A 19142-nucleotide genomic window follows, 5' to 3' on the forward strand; every position below is an offset into this window, starting at 1 on the left:
GAAACTTGGTCAGGAGGGTGAAGATTCAACCGAGAATCACCAAAAAGCAAATCTGCCAAGAATTAGAAGCTGCTGGAACACAGGTGTCAGTGTCCACAGTCAAGCGTATTTTGCATCTACATGGACTGAGAGGCTGCCGTGAAAGAAGGAAGCCCTTGCTCCAAAAGCGGCACCTAAAGGCTCGACTGAAGTTTGCTGCTGATCACATGGACAAAGATAAGACCTTCTGGAGGAAAGTTCTGTGGTCAGACGAAACAAAAATTGAGCTGTTTGGCCACAATGCCCAGCAATATGTTTGGAGGAGAAAAGGTGAGGCCTTTAACCCCAAGTACACCATGCCTACTGTCAAGCACGGTGGTGGTAGTATTATGCTGTGGGGCTGTTTAGCTGCCAATGGAACTGGTGCTTTACAGAGAGTAAATGGGATAATGAAGAAAGAGGATTACCTTAAAATTCTTCAAGATAACCTAACGTCATCAGCCCGAAGATTTGGTCTTGGGCGCAGTTGGGTGTTCCCACAGGACAATGACCCCAAACACACATCAAAAGTGGTAATGGAATGGCTAAATCAGGCTAGAATTAAGGTTTTCGAATGGCCTTCCCAAAGTCCTGACTTAAACCCCATTGAGAACTTGTGGACAATGCTGAAGAAACAAGTCCATGTCAGAAAGCCATCAAATTTAACTGAACTGCACCAATTCCGTCAAGAGGAGTGGTCAAAGATTCAACCAGAAGCTTGTGGATGGCTACCAAAAGCGCCTAATAGAAGTGAAAATGGCCAAGGGACATGTTACCAAATATTAGCGCTGCTGTATGTATATTTTTGACCCAGCAGATTTGATCACTTTTTTTCTGTTCACCCATAATAAAGTCATAAAAGAACCAAACTTCATGAATGTTTTTTGTGACAAAGAAGTATCTGTTCCAATCACTCTATCAGAGAAAAATCAGAGTTGTAGAAATAACTGGAAACTCAACAGAGCCATGACATTATGTTCTTCACAAGTGTATGTTAACTTTTGACCACAACTGTACAAGTATAACAAAAGTCACTGTTAAAACCTTAGTAATCATGATGTAGCTGAAGATATTGATTCTTTGATCGCACCTGGTTATATGTTAAAATATTACCATTAAATTCATATTATTTTAAACATTTAGTTTTATTTTTGTTTCATATTCTTGGGTGCAATATCCAGGTACTATTATTACTCAATTCCAGAAGGAATTGCGCTTTGTAGTTGCAATTTGGAAATATTTGTACTTTAAAGTGTAATCAAAGGTTCCTCTGAACAAATGAATATGCATTCAACGTCTTTGGAGATGTGAAATGCTTTGCTGCACATTCATGTCGAGGCCCATGAGATTTTATTTACTTTTGTAGTGTCATTTCTCAGCAGGGAGGGCTCCTAAGGTGGAACATCAAATAGGTGATGCTTGTATAATGCTTTGAACATGCGCATTCAGCGGTAAACGTTCAGGATTCAAAACTCATTCAAATCACGTCAGTATTCATAAAACATCATTTTGTAAATGGGTTGATCTTGTCGAGCTCTGTGGGTGTTTAGTGACATCTAGTGGTAGAACAGACTTATTATTGATACTGTTAGGAATGGAAATGAGTATAATTAATAAAATTGAAATTGAAATGGCTGCATTGGATTACTGCATAGAACTTGTATTCACCCCGGCTGAAAAGTGGGAGTTACAATTTTGCCAAAATCTTTTGTAGAAGTTTTTAGAACGTAAAACTTTGGTGATTGCGTTAAGTTACCTGCAGGGAGCGCGCGGTTCCACTTTTTTCCCCCCCTGCATTACCGCCACTTTGAATGTTGTACACCTGCTGCGTAGATAATAAGAACAAACACGTCACAAAACGGAAGTAATGCCTTCGCTGCAAAAGCAGAATTCTCTTTATTAAGAGCAACTTTGACGATGTTTTTTTTTTTTTTTTTTTTTCAAATATTTATTTTAGTTTCATCATAATTTCTAATAAGAGGGTAAGAATGTAAGAGTTTCCTGTTAACCCAGCTAATTATGAAGGTGTCTTTTTTTCATTCAAATTGTAACGATATCTACTCATTGGTGTTTAAATTTTGCTTTATCTCACTATTTAAAGAGCCAACAGGAAGAGAGAAACAAGTTGATTTCTATTTAGGAATTTTAATGTCATTAATATTAACAGAAAATTGTATTATTTTGGAAAACGATACCGGAACAGTATGCACTTCCTTGCGAAACTTTTACTTCCAGCGCTCTCCTCCCCTCCTGTAAACTCGCCAACCTGCAACAAGTTTGACAGCAGTTTTCATTCTCTGCGTGGCAACACAACACAACCGTCCCTGGAAATATTTTTTTAAAAATCATTTTATTATGATTATTATTGTTTCTTTTACTCCATATGAGCGCGTTTTGCTTCTACTGTGAGCTATGAGGACTTCGCGGCCGTAGGTTTTCTCCCCAGCACGCACCTTCTCTTTTTTTGGGATTCTCGACTGAGGGTGGACATCTTCCAACGTCCTTTTTTTCTCCCCCCACTCTCCATCTTTGTCCTAAGGGATTTTAAAAATGTCGAGGAGCGCGGAGGAGGTGAACAAGCTTACCGAAAGTACATACAAGGTAGGTAGGTACTGCCCGCCTGGGAAGTAACAGGTGTGCCCACACTAGCTTGAACCCACTCATTTCGCTCACAAAATGTGCTCGAAAATATGAATTCAGCTTGTAAAAATGCCTAAGTTCATACTTTAACTGGCTTTGATTCATCAGCATCATGGAATGACATTGACTTTAGTCATCTTTAACCTAATTGCACAACGATTGTGGGTGTTACCATGAAACAGATGGCTGAGAATCGACTTTTAGAATTTTTTTTTAATCGATATTGAGGCCGAGAGCCATAAGCGCCCCCCCCGGTGGCCGAAAAGTGTCATTGCATGTAATTGACTTTCCTATATATGATTTTAAAATTAAGAGTTTCCCGGTAAAATATTGTCTGTAAAAGTTATAATGCAATAAAACAAACAACAAAAATGAATGACATGAATAAAATAAGATCTTTTTATAATGGGTTAAAATTATTTTTCAAAAAGATCATGTGACTAGCACCTTAGACGGTCATTTGCTTTGCTTAGCCAAAACCACCCGTGGACCAAAGAGGCAAGATGGATATGGCGGAAAACACATACAAGGCTGAAAAAGCAGTTTCTGCTCTTTCATCCCTCTTTAAAACAAACTGCTATACTTTAAGCCAAAAGAACTGTTGTGTTTGATAGAACAATATGTTTATATGCTGCCATAGCATATTCATGGGGCATTAAAGTGCCTGGGACACGAAAAAGCATGTTTATTTCATAATACACGCGGTATTTTATGCCCCTGAATGATATGGGCCGCTTGGATGTGTGTGGAAGCGATCGCTATTTTTATTTAGTTTTTTTAATCCCGCGCCATGAAAATGAGTGACTTCCGGCTTCGGTCTTGTATTGAGGAGGAGGGCGCTGTGACGTGTACGGTAGAAGACGTCCTCTTCATGCTACAGTGTACTGTTGTGTATGAGGACGAAGGATTCAGCTGATTTTGCAGATTAATACGTTTATTTTTCGCATCACGCCAGCCAAACGGCTGCAGAAAAATCATTCTGTATGTGGGAGAGGCGTATGCGCCTTTTTGGAGTTTCAAAAGGTTCCCATTCACCGTGGATATTTACTGTGGGACCATTGGACTTACGAGGAAGTGAGTAAACAGCTTGTTTTGTATTATGTCAAATACGAATACAGCGATTACAAAGTAAACACTACAAACTTCCTTTAAATGAAGGACTACTTACGTTTGATCATTGATAGGCATGTAAAAAGCTCTCCCAATGCTCATTAGCAGCAGCACGTTAGCTGCACAACAACTCCAGCCACCCTCCTCCGGGGAACGAACTCTAAATTGCTCTCCGCCAGGCGGTTTGCCGATCCGCGAAGACAATCGACAACCGGGTCGTCATGTCAAATAATCCAGGATAGTTATGTGTGATTTTCCGCTTCGAAGACTTTGAAACATCACTCGGTTCGGGTTAGCATGTCGGCTAACTGTCACGCCTTCTGGTTTGTTTACATTCTCCGAAGCCGGGGAAGGGAAATGACATATGTCCGATTTAGGTGTCATAAAATATCGTTCGGGAGGTGCGACAGTAAAGGTGAAGTCGACAGTTTTGACCATTATGGAGTAATTTTGCCATGTCGTCCTGAATAAATGCATTTTTATTATTTCATATTCCATTCAGCACAAGACTGTTATTTGTCATGACCATGCCATTTATTTAGCAATTGGGGAAAATACTTGGATAAAATGAATATCCTGTGAAAATATTGAAGTAAAGAGACAGAAACAATGACATTATGCTGCTCTCTTCGTCGTGTTTTCCTCGTTGTGAATAGTTCCCCCTCGACGGGCTGACTGGTAATTCTCAAGCCATTTATATAGCTATTGGGGAAAAATACTTGGATAAAAAGAATATCCTGTAAAAATATTGGAGTAGAGAGACTGAAACAATGACATTTTGCGGCTCTCTTCGTCGCGTTTTCCTCGTTCTGAATAATTCCCCCTCAATGGGCTGAATAGTAAAACCGATGAGCCCAGTCTACCGCTGACGTCATCCACCTGTTGGGGACACTAAAGCCCTCTAATGGTAGGCGTGGCTAACCGGCAGATTAAAAGACTAATTTCTCGTCATCTGTGCTTTGCTAAATTGTTGTATATAGTCGAATCGTCTCAAAATATGATTCTAATTCACATAATAATGCCATTTAAGACTTTTTTTCTCGTGTCGTATGCTCTTTAAGCCCCCAAACAATTTTTAATTTGTCTGTTTTACCCTGGAAACCCCCGATTACAGATGTCGCGCAACGGCTTTTGTTTCAACCTAGCCATAAAAAGAAGTATTTATATTTATTATTCGAAATGTCTGTCATGTCTGTCATTTTTAGCTTAGAATCATTAATCGATGTATAATATTTACTTTTTTTGGAAAAAATACGACTTTAAAAAATTATTCACTCGTATATTTTAAACTTTTAAACAAATTACGTCACAATGAAAAAATTAGCGTCTGTAAAAGAAGTTGTGGAGATCTACCTCATAACTACCGCTTAATTGTATTTTTTTCGGTACTGTCGCATTTTCACCAATATTGTAGATGATAAATAATCGATCCAAGCAAAGAAATATTGGGGGAAAAAATGTTTAAAAGGGTAAATATATGAAAATGAAAATCTCGACTACTCCTTGATGTCTGCAATTTCTGCATCGCGACCCTTGTTATATTAAATGGTAAATGGTGTTATACTTGTATAGCGCTTTTCTACCTCTCAAGGTACTCAAAGCTCTCATGGTCGAGGTTTACCCATGTTGACAATTACAGGCCTCTCTAATATTTTCAAGTGGGAGAACTTGCACAATTAGTGGTTGACTAAATACTTATTTGCCCCACTGTATGATTGGACGTCTATTAGGGTTGTTCCGATCATGTTTTTTTGCTCCCGATCCAATCCCGGTCGTTTTAGTTTGAGTATCTGCCGATCCCGATATTTCCCGATCCTATTGCTTTTTTTTTTTTGCTCCCGATTCAATTTCAATCATTCCCGATAATTTTTCCCGATCATATACATTTTGCCAATGCATTAAGAAAAAAATGGATAAAACTCGGACGAATATATACATTCAACATACAGTACATAAGTACTGTATTTGTTTATTATGACAATAAATCCTCAAGATGGCATTTACATTATTAACATTTTTTCTGTGAGAGGGATCCACGGATAGAAAGAATTGTGACTTTGTATATTGTGACTAAATATTGCCATCTAGTGTATTTGTTGAGCTTTCAGTAAATGATACTGCAGCCATTCAACCCAAATGCATGATGGGAAGTAGAACCATGACTGTGCATAGTGCTACCAACTGATATATCTTCTCTGCATTGGGAAATGTGTGTTAAGACAAAGATCAATTGCTACCTTGCATCCGCACATTGCTTCCCATGATATTTCTAATCGTAGGGAGAGGGATTGTCAGGCTTTAGCCTATCAATAAAAGGCTCCAAAGGCTGCCAAAATTCACTCTACTCATTTTACGCTGCCTTTTATCTCTCTATATAGGTAAAACGGCACCATTACAGATTGAGCGCGACAACGCGTGAGTGGATCATGCAACGCATACATTAATTGCATTAAATATTTTAACGTGATACATTTTCAATAATATTGATTACCGCCGTTATCGGGATAAATTTGATAACCCTACCTTAAGCCTAAACTAAAGACTCTGGATAAGTCTAACATATTATGTCTGTAACGTTAAATACAATTAGAAAATGATTTAATTAAAAATATACAGTATGTATATTAAAAAAAGGCATGGCCGATATTTTTTTGCCGATTCCGATACTTTGAAAATGACGTGATCGGACCCGATCGATCGGGTCTATTACTGTCAATGGTAGAGCTGCAAATCTTTGGGCACCTAACGATTCGATTACGATTCAGAGGCTCCGATTCGATTATAAAACGATTATTGATGCACCCCCCTCCTTTTTTTTCCTCTCTTTTTTTTTTTTTTAATGTTTTGTACATTAGTTCCAAAAATGTTCAAAAATACTCTCAGGCTAAACCACACTACTATTTCAGTATCAAGTTAACATATAGCAGTAAACAAATATTAAAAAATAACATTAAATAAAAAACTCCAGTCCCCATTCTGTATCAGCAGCTTTAAACTACATTCAATTAATTTAATGTTGTGAATCAACCGTTAAATTTGTTAAAATTGCTCCCGTTATTCCATAATTTCCGTTTTGTCTACTTTCGACATTGAAAGTTTTAAAACTATTTTAAAGATAGATTCAAGTCAGTATTTTACCGATTTAGGAGGATTTCAGATAAAAAGTTAATTTGGTTTGCTTGGAAGGTTCGCTACAACAGCCTTGCAGGGAAGTGTACTGCTTTAAGATGGCGGCCGTTTATAACGTCCGCCATCTAGCTTTTTGTAGATGTGCTGCTAACACTACCAAATCTATATTGCATCTAGTCCTATATAAATGATATCCACCGTAACATGTTTATATGGATGTACTTTGTAGTAGCTTTTCGGCAGCAGTCAGGTATGTTGTTGTGTTTTTTTATCTCGTTGCATGAGTTGAGCTAGAGCCGTGAGTTGAGCATTGGCATTACCCGAGGGGCCGGGTAATGGGAAGCATGATGTTTCGCTATTCTCGCTCCGTTCCTCCCGAAGACCGCGCGGCGCGCTGAGTGTTGTGTACTTCCGCTTTACTTCGCATATTTCAATAATCGGAATTTCGATGTTTGTGAATCGTTCTCGAATCTTCCACGGCCGAATCGCGAATAATCTAAGAATCGGAAATTTTGCACACCTCTAGTTAGTATATGGCCACAAATGTCTTGTGCTGCTTCATGGCACAAAGTCAATAATATCTATGGCGGATAGAGAAGGGAAGGTATTCCACTGGTTTTGTAGTTTCCTGGTGCAGTTTCAAAGAAATCACGGCATGTTTAATAATTATTGATCTTTTTACGGAGGTTTACATTGCAAAACTATCCATCCGGAGTGTTATTTCACAAGTCAGTTTAAATTAAAGCCGCGGGGCTGGGTGAAGTGACCCAACAACACCCAGAAAAAAATAAAAATCTCTGTGCCTGTTCAATTTACAGTGTCGTGCTTTCATGTCCTTTCTTAAAACTGTTTGTTTTACCTCACTCAATTTTTAAATTTTTGAAATAATTCCCCAAAAATGTCATTTCAACATCATTTCAGCCTTACTGAATCATTTCAGACCTTTGAGCGATAAGGAATTTTATCTACAGTGGTCGCACTGATGACAGGTAGTGGAAACGTTTTGCTCAATATTTGTGTTTTTATCATTTCCTGCATTCTGGCTTTGGGCGTGAGTCCTACAAGGAAATGCACTTAAGTTGCGCTAATTGACATGATTACAGATATAAGCACAGCTACTTTATTCATCTTCTGTTCAAAACCATCCTTATTGGTTTGAATCAAGTCTGTTGAAAACAAGAATGTGGGCTCAAGGTAGTGTTGTAATTAAGACGACAACTGAGATTAGGGCTGGGAGCCTCTGGGTGGCTCACGATACGATATGCGAAACAAGGCTCACGATAACGATCTCTCGATATGGCGATGCAAAGCTTTTGAATCATGACCGGTTTCGAGTGTACAACACTAACGTTCAGTTGTATAATTATAACATTTCTCCTCTCATGCTTGCCTGCTCAGAATGTAATGGACCAGTTCAACCCAGGTCTGAGAAACCTGGTCAACCTGGGGAAGAACTACGAGAAATCTGTAGCAGGTGAGCAGAACCTGAGTCACTGAAAATAAACTAGGGTTACAATGCAAAATAGCAGTGTATGTATGCATGCATAATACTGATAGTTGACATTTTTCCCCTAGCAATGACCTTGGCAGGAAGACTATATTTTGATGCCATGTCTAAAATTGGGGAGAGCGCAGTGGTGTCTCCCGTATCCAGAGACTTAGGTAAGTTTTCTCGTCAGTCTTTTCCATTGGTTGTTTGGGTGTCAGAAGCCTTCAAGTCTGCAGTGCCAGATTAAAATGCATTTTAATCTACTGATTAATAGATTTTTTTGATGTTTGAAATCAAAGACTGTCGGGAATTTCAACTTCCGTACAAACGTTAGGTTTCTTTTTTTTAAGAATGTACTATGTGAAAGTATTTCCTCAAGTACATTCAATCAAGCATGTCCTGAATGGTGCTGAGTAATGCGGCAAGTATAGTTACTGATTACAACAGACAGTTAGCAAAACAGTTTCACTTAAGTCCAGGTAAGGCTTTTTCTCAGTTTAATTCTAACATGCTGCTTTGCCAGAAGGACTCCCCACATGGAAATTATATCTGCGTCACCTATGGAACACTTTGATTTATCCACTGTTTGCTTCTCAGCTCCCCTGCGGAACTGCTAATTAAATAGAGCGACACAATGGGAGCTGGCTGGCCTCCTGGCAAACCTTTGGGGATGCAGCAGCCTAACAATAAATCATTTACCACACACTTTTAAATAGTTTTGTACAGCATTCTGAATTCTTGTTGATTGATTTTTGGTTAGCGTAGCAGGAACTATCCAAAATTGCTATTGCACATTCCATAATGTGACACTGTTCAGTCATAATCTGTAATAGTAAACGAGTGGTGGGTAAGATTTGAGGAAAGTGCATATTAATATTGAAACTCAGTTAGAGCTGAAACCATTACTCGAATAATTCCAGTAATTCCATTTTAAAATTGATCGAGGAATTTTCTCAACCTCGAGAAATAGTTCATTTTTGCTACCTCTAAGCATGACGTTTTGCCCGGACTACTTTTAATGCGGCACAATGCGCTGACATCACGTTTAAGCCTGTTGCAATATGCAATAAGTCAAACTATCGCACGGTAAATAAAAATGAGGGCGGTAATTTTCCCGGCTGCGATTTATCGCCACTTGCGTGCGTGCATACATATGTGCGTGCGTGTGCTTCGTGCTCTAGGCACACGTACATGTTGATTACATATGAGGCTCCAGTAGCTTTTGCAAATGTTTATTGGCCATCAACACGCCGTGGAATTAAAGCTCAGACATATAAAATAAGGAAACAGTTCTATATTAAACATTGTAAAATATTACCATTGCTACATTGAGGCTAATGGAAAAAAAGACAATGTACTAACAACTTTAGTCTGCTATAAAACATTGACAGTTTTCTCCACAACGCTAAATTGCGGTTAAAAGGTGACACATCAAACATGAAAACTCGCCGGATTAAAGAATTTGCAAGCGATGTGAACAAAAGGGAAAAAAATCTTTTGCATTTTTTTTTTTCTTTTTACTGAGTGGAAAGCTTACGGTTAGTGACTTAGCAAACGTACTTCCAGTGAACATTTCAAAATAAAAGCATGTCATGTTCAGATTTCTGCAGGCAATCCCATATACTTCAGATTCTACGCTAAGAATAAATTTAAAATGAGACCCATTATGAAAAATCTGATTGGCAATAATAATATGATGTAAAAATGTACCGGAACATATTTCCTCCACCCCCTTCTTACCTTTTTAATTCCTGACCCATTTTCATGCCTGGAATTAACTTCGTATGTAGAGTTACCACTGTATTATGTTTTTAGAGTGAAAGCAGTGATTTTTTTTTTTTTTCAAGTCACATCTGAGATGCAATTGTTGGCTATTTTCAACAATGTACATCTAAAATAAAGACATTGATTGTCTAGAAATGGTTCAATATTAGGTGAAATGTCTTGTTTTCTCATATATATTTATAATTGCTCTTTACCTAAAAACAAATGTTTTATCCAATTATTCGATTAATTGATGAAATTTTCAGTAGAATACTCAATTACTAAAATGTTCAATAGCTGCAGCCCTAAACTCAATCTTGAAAGTTTCCTTTGACGTGAACTCCTGGCTGAGTCACGCTGACCCCTAACCTGTGGATACACTCCACTAATCCCTGAATGACGGGCTAGGAATGAGCTTTCTCTGACTCACCATCTAGGATTATGGAGATTTAAAAAAATAAAAAAAAAAACACCAACTGTCTGGTATTATCTAATGCAGCTGTGCCCATTACATTTTTCATGATCAAAGGGCAGCTATTGGATTTGTCTTTTGATTGACATACAGGTAAACCAGTCAAACTTTTACAGAGGAACCCAGTGTCAAAGCTAGGCCTGTCGCGATAACAAATTTTAGTGTACGATAATTATTTTCATAAATGATTGCGATATGCGATATTATTGGACCCCCCCCAATTTTTTTTTTACCCAATTTACAATAACACAGTGAGAATACAGTATATATTAATAGATCAAGTACACCCATTTAAACGAGATAAATATTTACTCTTAAATTCAAAAACACTCTTTAAGAAATCACAACTAAAAACAATAGACCATGCCTCTTAAGTAAAAAACAACAATATTGAATATTGATACAGCACAGAAACACAGAATAAATAAAATGTGCTATAAAAAAAAAAAAAAAAATTGCACTTAATGACTTAAGCATTTAGGCAAATGAAAACTTTTCCCGTCATAGCTTCTGCAATGGTGTTCCACAGGGATGCAACGATAGTTAAATCACGATTCGGTACGATTTTTGATACGGGGGACACGATTTTCGATCCGATTCAATACATTTAATGCTCTGTAAAAAAAATTTTTTTTTAAAAAAACAATTACCGTATTTTTCGGACTACAAGTCGCACCTGAGTATAAGTCGCACAAGCCATAAAATGCCCAACAAAGAGAAAAAAAACATATATAAGTCACACCGGAGTATAAGTCGCATTTTTGGGGAAAATTTACTTGATAAAATCCAACACGTAGAACAGATATGTCATCTTGAAAGGCAATTTAATATAAAAATACAATAGAGAACAACATGCTGTATAAATGTGCAGTGTATACAGTGCATGAACAACGAAATGCGAATATACTGTCCTCACCAGGACGCTACTGCTCGGTCCTGGCTGTATACAGCGAACTCCAAAAAGACAATGCTGGACGTCCGCATAATTTGCTGAATCAATTTGGTCCTCGATAGCAAACAGGTTCGCATCAACGTAAATAAATGATAATTAGGTACTATGACAGCAATAACGTAACAGGTTAGCATGCGTTCGCTAGCATTAGCACACCGTTCAAACAACCACACAACTGGCTCTAAGTGTCCGATCGCGGGTGGAAAACATACAACAACAACAGAAAAGATGATACACGCAGGCGTTGCCTCTGTAGAGATATTTTAAAAGCATAAACAATGAACGTAGGTTCGCAGCCGTGTTTCTCTCTCGCTAACTCGCCCACTCACTCACTCAGAGCTACGTAGCTGTCCGTCTTCTTCTGGCGTGCGAGCGCTCTTCTTCACGTAAACAAGTGCGAGTGCGCTCCCAAGTGGGCGTGAAAGCGCCACAAACTAAATGCATCCATTTCAATATAAAAAAGTCAATAATACATTGCCAAAGGCAGAACGCGAACGTGGCCATAGCTATTAAGAGTTATTCAGATAACTATAGCATGCTAACAAGTTTACAAAACCATCAGTCCAAAACACCAAAATAACGTGAAATTATATCATAATTAGGGCTGTCAAACGATTAAAATTTTTAATCGACTTAATTACAGCTTAAAAATTAATTAATCGTAATTAATCGCAATTAATCGCAATTCAAACCATCTATAAAATATGCCATATTTTTCTGTAAATTATATATATATTCTGTAAAAAAAAATTTTGGAATGGAAAGATAAAACACAAGATGGATATATACATTCAACATACGGTACATAAGGACTGTAGTGGGCATTTCACTCTACAGTCATTTAAATCTATTTATGCTGTCCTCACTCCGAAGCGTCTACTTTTTCCAAAGCTAGACAGCTAGTGAACGACGCCTTAATAATTAGACTTCTTCCTTTTTCATCTGATTTATTCATAAAATGGCCTCAAACCATTGTCCTCTTTAGACCGTCGTGAAACTACAAAATAAAAGTACACAAGCATTGCATTAGCAACAACGTTAGCTTAGCACGCTATACAGGTTCACTAAACATAAACAAAAAGCGTCTCATACAAAAAATATAACATTTCGCCTACTAACATAATATGTACATTCTTTACAACAACCATACTTACGGACAAATCTTGTCCAAGGATCATATAAGCACAACATTATCAGCCCGAGACGTCGTGCAGCCATAATGAACTGGCAAGAAAATAATAAACCATGTCGCAAAGCGATCACAAGAGTTCGCTGTTGGACAGCAAAAGAAAGCCTTGCTGTAAAACTTACCAAAAGGCAGAATACTTTCTGAGCGGGACATGTGCGTTAATTGCGTCAAATATTTTAACGTGATTAATTTAAAAAATTAATTACCGCGCGTTAACGCGATAATTTTGACAGCCCTAATCATAATGTGTTAATAATTTCACACATAAGTCGCTCCTGAGTATAAGTCGCACCCCCAACCAAAATATGGAAAAAAACGCGACTTATAGTCCGAAAAATACGGTATATTTTTTGTTTTGTATTTTTTGTTGTTGGGGTTTTTTTTGTTTTTGTTTTTGCTAACAAGCAAAAATTAAATTACTATCATATAAACATGCATTTTAGTGCATAATATTTATGTCCTTACTTCTTACTGATCTGAAATTTTTTTGTATAAAAGTGCTGAGAACAATCTTTCCTGTTTGTAAAGTGAGGCAGGGCACACTGTTGATTGCTACAGCTCTCTTAGCAGCTAGGTTTACTACATGAGCAAGACATACTATTTGTGGTCCGAATCCATCTGTCAAGTACTGAATGACAGTTTAGAATTCATTGATGTAGTATATGGACTACGTGTCCCATAATCACTCTGGCCTCACGTAGCCAATGGCATAGAACGTAGCACATCTAGTTTGCCATTTCATGATATCTAGTGTGTGCGCGCATTAAAAAAGTTAGCAAGCGCCGCTGAAGTCACGTCTGCTCATTACTACACAACACCAGCATATGACAATCGACTTTCATAAACAGGACGAGTTGGAAGCACAGCGCTCTTAATTTCATTTAGCTGCTCGTTGTCAAAGCAAGGTTGTTAGTAGCAGCCAAGTCGGTAACAATGTTTTGGCGGACTTTGTTGTAAATGTCCGGCGTTGTGTCGAAAAATAGCCGCCCCGCATTAAATGTCACTCCTGACGGGAGCGCCCACACGTCAACAACATTACCGCGCCGTAGATGGTCCACAGTCACTCCGGAGCACTGACGCGACCGGTATACGGTGAACAATGGGATATAATGGGAACGATTGGCTCCGGCGCTAGTTTTTGCCGGACCTGGAGCGAAGATGCATTTTGCGCAGTTGGTAACGAGGAATCTGAACTTTTAACAGCACGTCTGCCGCACGCGAGACGATAAATCGCAGCGGAAAAATTACCACCTTCATTTTTATTTATCGCGCGCTAAATGGAATTATTGCGACAGGCTTAGTCAAAGCCCCTTTAGCCGATCACCAACCCTGCCTGGTATCTTGCCATCAATTGATGTACACGACAGTGAGTCAGATCTTGTTTTTGCACGGCTCCAAACACATGTGGCGCATACAACCTTGTCTGGTAGTGCCAAACAAGATTAGCACAGAAAACCTACTAATTCTACACGGGAAGCTGCAAATTTCACATTTCCAAACAACAGTCAATCTGTTTTTAGGGGTTGTCTTTCTTAAAGCAAAGGCTTCATTCCAAGTGATTTTCCACCACTCAATTGTTGTGTTCCATAAAGGTTCACTATGCCAAAATACAGTGTATTTCCGATGCGGCGAGGCTGGCTGTTCAGAAACCCGAGCTTGAGTGACACGTATAGCCGACCAGAAACGGGATACTCTTGAGAGATATCGGAGGACCGAGTGCACCTTGTCCTCTCGTCGTCTTCCTTTAATTCCTTTTGCCTCCCCTCCTCTCGTCCTCCTCCACAGCGAGAGTTCAAATGTCAACGGTTCTTTCATTCCACCACTTGTGACGGGCTTCCCTCCCCCAGAAAGACCCTGAACAGGAATCTATTATCAGTGTTCATATCTTAGTATTGGGTTGGAGGCTTAACCAAGGCTGACTGATAGCAGAAACAAAGAGGTTGGACAAAATGCATTCCAGGACGCAGGTTTGCTTATCATTAGCAAAAACGATAGTTCTCATTCCAAATTGTTGCAATTACAGGAATCTGTAGCGGCAGAATGTGACTAAACGTTATCACCACACAGTTACTGCCATGTTGAAAAATTGTGAGCCTGTATTGTCTGGTAGGGCTTAACGCAACTAGGGTTGTTCCGATCATGTTTTTTTTGCTCCCGATCCGATCCCGATCGTTTTAGTTTGAGTATCTGCCGAACCCGATATTTCCCGATCCGATTGCTTTTTTTTTTGCTCCCGATTCAATTCCAATCATTCCTGATAATTTTTCCCGATCATATACATTTTGGCAATGCATTAAGAAAAAAATGAATAAAACTCGGACGAATATATACATTGAACATACAGTACATAAGTACTGTATTTGTTTAGTATGACAATAAATCCTCAAGATGGCATTTACATTATTAACATTCTTTCTGTGAGAGGGATCCACGGATAGAAAGACTTGTAATTCTTAAAGGATAAATGTGACTTTGTATATTGTGACTAAATTTTGCCATCTAGTGTATTTGTTGAGCTTTCAGTAAATGATACTGTAGCCATGGTCAAATGCATGATGGGAAGTGCAACTATGACTGTGCGTATTGGCACCAATTGATATATCTTCTCTGCGTTGGGAAATAACATAGGGTGTTAAGAAAAAGATCAACTTTTACCTTTCTTCCCCACATTGCTTTCCCACGATATTTCTAAATGTTGGGAGAGGGATTTTAAGGCTTAAGCCAATTATAAAAAGGCTCCAAAGTCTGACAAAATTCACTCTACTCATTTTACGCTGCCTTTTAGCTCTATATATTGGTAAATCGGCGCCATGATAGATTGAACGCGACAGTGCGTGAGCAGATTGTGCAGCGCATGCATTCATTGCTTTAAATATTTTAACGTGATTTATTTTTAAAAAATTATTTACCGCCGTTAACGGGATAAATTTGATAGCCCTACTTTAAGCCAAAACTAAAGACGAAAGACGTTAGACATTTTGTCTGTAACGTTAAATACAATTAGAAAACGATTTAATTAAAAAATATAAGGCATGTCCGATATTTTTTTGCCAATTCCGATACTTTGAAAATGACAAGATCGGATCGGCATCCCGATCGATCAGGACATCTTTAAACGCAACACTAAGTAACTTTTCAACCGTTTTAAAATATTTTTATAACATTTGTGATTAGGCATGTGCCGGTTACAGGTTTCAAGGTATACCGTGGTATGAAAATCTGAAGGCTTCAAACCGGTAAGATTTTCCGTCATACCATTCCTATGATATTAGCTATTTTTATATGTCCCAAAAATGCAGGGCTCGCCCCTCCCCTCAAGTTGTTGCTCAGTGTCAGTAAGTCAGCTGTGCTGCACGTTGGCTGGAGAACATGAAACACCTGAAATTTTTACCTCATTGAAGAAAACGAAGTCGCTGGTATGAGAATACTTCGGGTACAGTAAAGTTACAGACAGTCACGGCTTAGGTGGGCCAACCTAATGTAAAAGATGTTTGCGGGGCTGGCTACTAGAGAAGGCAATATCTCCAATAAAATTTCGCATTTATACAAAATTAAAGGTTAGGAAATGCTGTCATGAACGTTTCCCACTAGCTACGAGAGTTACATCCAGCGTGTGTCTAGCAATGGTAAAACATGCTGTAATGTATGTTTGTTAACGAGGCAGATAGCGTGGCTACTTAGCATGTCAATTTTAATTTTATTTAGAATATTTCATTTACTTTGTTATTTTTTATTTATTTATTTAACTGAACATTATACTTATATTCCAATTTGCTAATATGTTGTTTTGAAAAATAAAAATCCTGTTCAATGGAAAAAAGTTTTTTTTTTTTTTTTTGTAACCCAGAAATCTCAAAATAAAAAATTTTTAGAGTTGTAATTGCAATACCGTGATAAGTGATATTTTTGCTTAACTCATTCACTCCCAGCCATTTTCACCAGAGCAAGGCCCTTTGCCGTTTTACTGGATTTTGACTGCTTTTGCAAGGCCCACAGAAAATTCTGTTCTATTGCTATATAAACTTGGAACCCACCAAAGGAAAGATTAGACTCTCTTCTTTCGGCAGAAAAAAAGTAAGTTCATATCTTTTTCCATTCTTCAGAAATCAGCATTAGAAAATAGCTTAGTTTGAGCAATTTTCCAATTTCTGATGAAAAAAAACTGAGAAAATGTGCTTTTTGTAAACGCATACATTTCAAACATAACTTTGACTTTAACACAGCTATTTTTTTGCATTAGTTACATCCCAAACATCTGAATAATGTTTTCCTTTTACAAAATATCATAAAGAACAAGACAAATACAGCTTTTGATAGCAAAGTAACAATTTATTAACACACGACTACTGAGAGATGACGCTGTTGTCGCCGAGATGACGCCGTTGTTGCCGCGTCAGCCGTCTAAACTTTTCCCCCATCGTTGTCTGTCTCACAAAGATGGATTATTTTTGAGTCTCTGCGGGGTCTGCTCGGTGAGCCCGCTGCACTAGTGGTCCCAGTCGTTTTGCTCGTTCGTCCAGCGCCTGGCATCCCAGGCGTCCTCTCGGTTGTTTTGCTTGGTTGTCCGCCGCCTGGCATCATGCCGCCAGCGCTCCGACCGTGCTGCCCGGCCGTTCACTGCTGTTGAATCAGGTTGCGGGTCTTATAAAATATGCCACTGCCCTCCAGTGGCCAGTTTTATTGCTTTAAAATGCGTTTTGAGCTTTTTTCTTTGTTTCTCAGATAGATCGGAAGCTATAGATGCTTCTTGTAAAAAAAAAAACGCAAAAGACGTATAAATACGTTTTTGGGACAATGAAGCATTTAAAAATAGAACGTATTTATAAGTTTTTGGGAGCAATCGTCATACCATCAGAATCTCATTCTGGCACATGCCAATTTGTGATAATATGTCGACTGACAAGTAGTTGAATGACACCTCTTTATATCTTGAGGGGGTCTGTATCACTTTCACTGGCACTAATTAACTTTGAAGAGGGTGGCAGGAACCCTGCCACACAAAAAAACTATAAATGTGCTGACTGCTTTACGGCATATGTCACTTTACCCATTCATTATAAAGACTGATGTGAAGTAGGGGTGGGCCATCTTAGGCACCCCACAATTCGATTCGATTACGATTCAGGGCGCTACGATTCGATTACTGAACGATTATCACGATTATCGATGCATCTTACATTACTAATTACTACAGTAGCCAAGCAAATTTATGTCCATTATTCATTTAAATATGAGTTCAACAGGAACGATGGAAACATGCCCATATAACAAAAAACTGCCCTTAAGCTGCTTTTTTTATATATATATATATTTTGCAAGTGCAAAATCATTAACCTTTTTAAAGGGAGTGCTTATTTCTCTCAACAATACAATAAAATTTACACAGGTGGAATGAATTCCACATTTTCTGGAAACAAAGTGTCTTTAGAAATAAGACTTCTTTTAACCAATATACTTTGTTTTCACAGATTTCTGTACTGTTTCACGTGTTTGTAGTGTTACCACTGTACTTAATCATGGTTTTACACGTTCTGCATATGAAATACACGTTAGCGAATTAGCTAATTAGCTTAGCTTCGGCGCTAACTATTAACATCTCAAAAACCGCAACAATAAAGGCTAAACAGTACAGGAGGACTCATATACTCACCTCTTACAGATGCACACGAGTCTTAACAACACACTAAGGACATTTTTTGATTGAAATGCCTTAAAACCACTGCTGCACATCTGAAAGACAAGGCGCAACGAACTATCTCTCTATCCCCTCTTGCTCTAAAAAATAACTTGCGCAGGGTCGTGCTTCTGTTTCCTTCCTGTCTCATACATACATTTATTTACCAGTCTTTTAAAAAAGAGTAAATCTCTCTCTCTCTCTCTCTCTCTCTCTCTCCCTCTCTCCCTCTCTCTCCCTCTCTCCCTCTCTCTCCCTCTCTCTCTCTCTCTCTCTCTCTCTCTCTCTCGCTCTCTCTCTCTCTCAGTAACCAGCAGCAGCCATTATGACATGCGTGCGCCCGTTAACGGTGCCCGGGCGGCAGACGTGTCTTGAATTTTGGTCTGCTACGAGCAGCTGCCATAAGGTTATGAGGGAAAATAATCGTTTTTTAACCTTTATGAATCGTAATCGAATCGTCACGTGTCAAATCGCGATGCATGTAATAATCGATTTTTTGGAACTCCTCTAATGTGAAGGCTCTCACGCGAATTCTGTGAAGATGGCAGAGCAACAAAAGAGACAAAAAGTTTTGTCTGAGGAGGGGGAAAAGGCAGGCTAACAGGATGTACAGATTAAACATTGGCCTGGCTTTCACTCGCTGGCATGACACCCCCCCCCCCCCCCCCCGTCAACTGAACTCGTCAGCGCTGACAGGTTCGGGTG

General features: G+C 38.6%; 1 protein-coding gene across 2 annotated transcripts in view; it reads left to right on the plus strand.

Moving 5' to 3' along the window:
* The first annotated feature begins 2244 nt into the window (after positions 1–2244).
* baiap2l1b (BAR/IMD domain containing adaptor protein 2 like 1b) overlaps positions 2245–19142 on the plus strand; it is a 60574-nt gene continuing 43676 nt past the window's right edge. The window contains exons 1-3 of one of the 2 annotated variants that reach the window (XM_057860771.1): positions 2245–2619; positions 8296–8371; positions 8473–8559. In XM_057860771.1, the coding sequence (XP_057716754.1) occupies positions 2569–2619; positions 8296–8371; positions 8473–8559 (214 nt within the window). In that variant the 5' untranslated portion in view covers positions 2245–2568. The remainder of the gene's footprint in view (positions 2620–8295; positions 8372–8472; positions 8560–19142) is intronic. The other variant, XM_057860770.1, reaches the window with a different exon arrangement.

This window comes from Corythoichthys intestinalis, chromosome 16, assembly GCF_030265065.1.
Source record: "Corythoichthys intestinalis isolate RoL2023-P3 chromosome 16, ASM3026506v1, whole genome shotgun sequence".
Taxonomy (NCBI): domain Eukaryota; kingdom Metazoa; phylum Chordata; class Actinopteri; order Syngnathiformes; family Syngnathidae; genus Corythoichthys; species Corythoichthys intestinalis.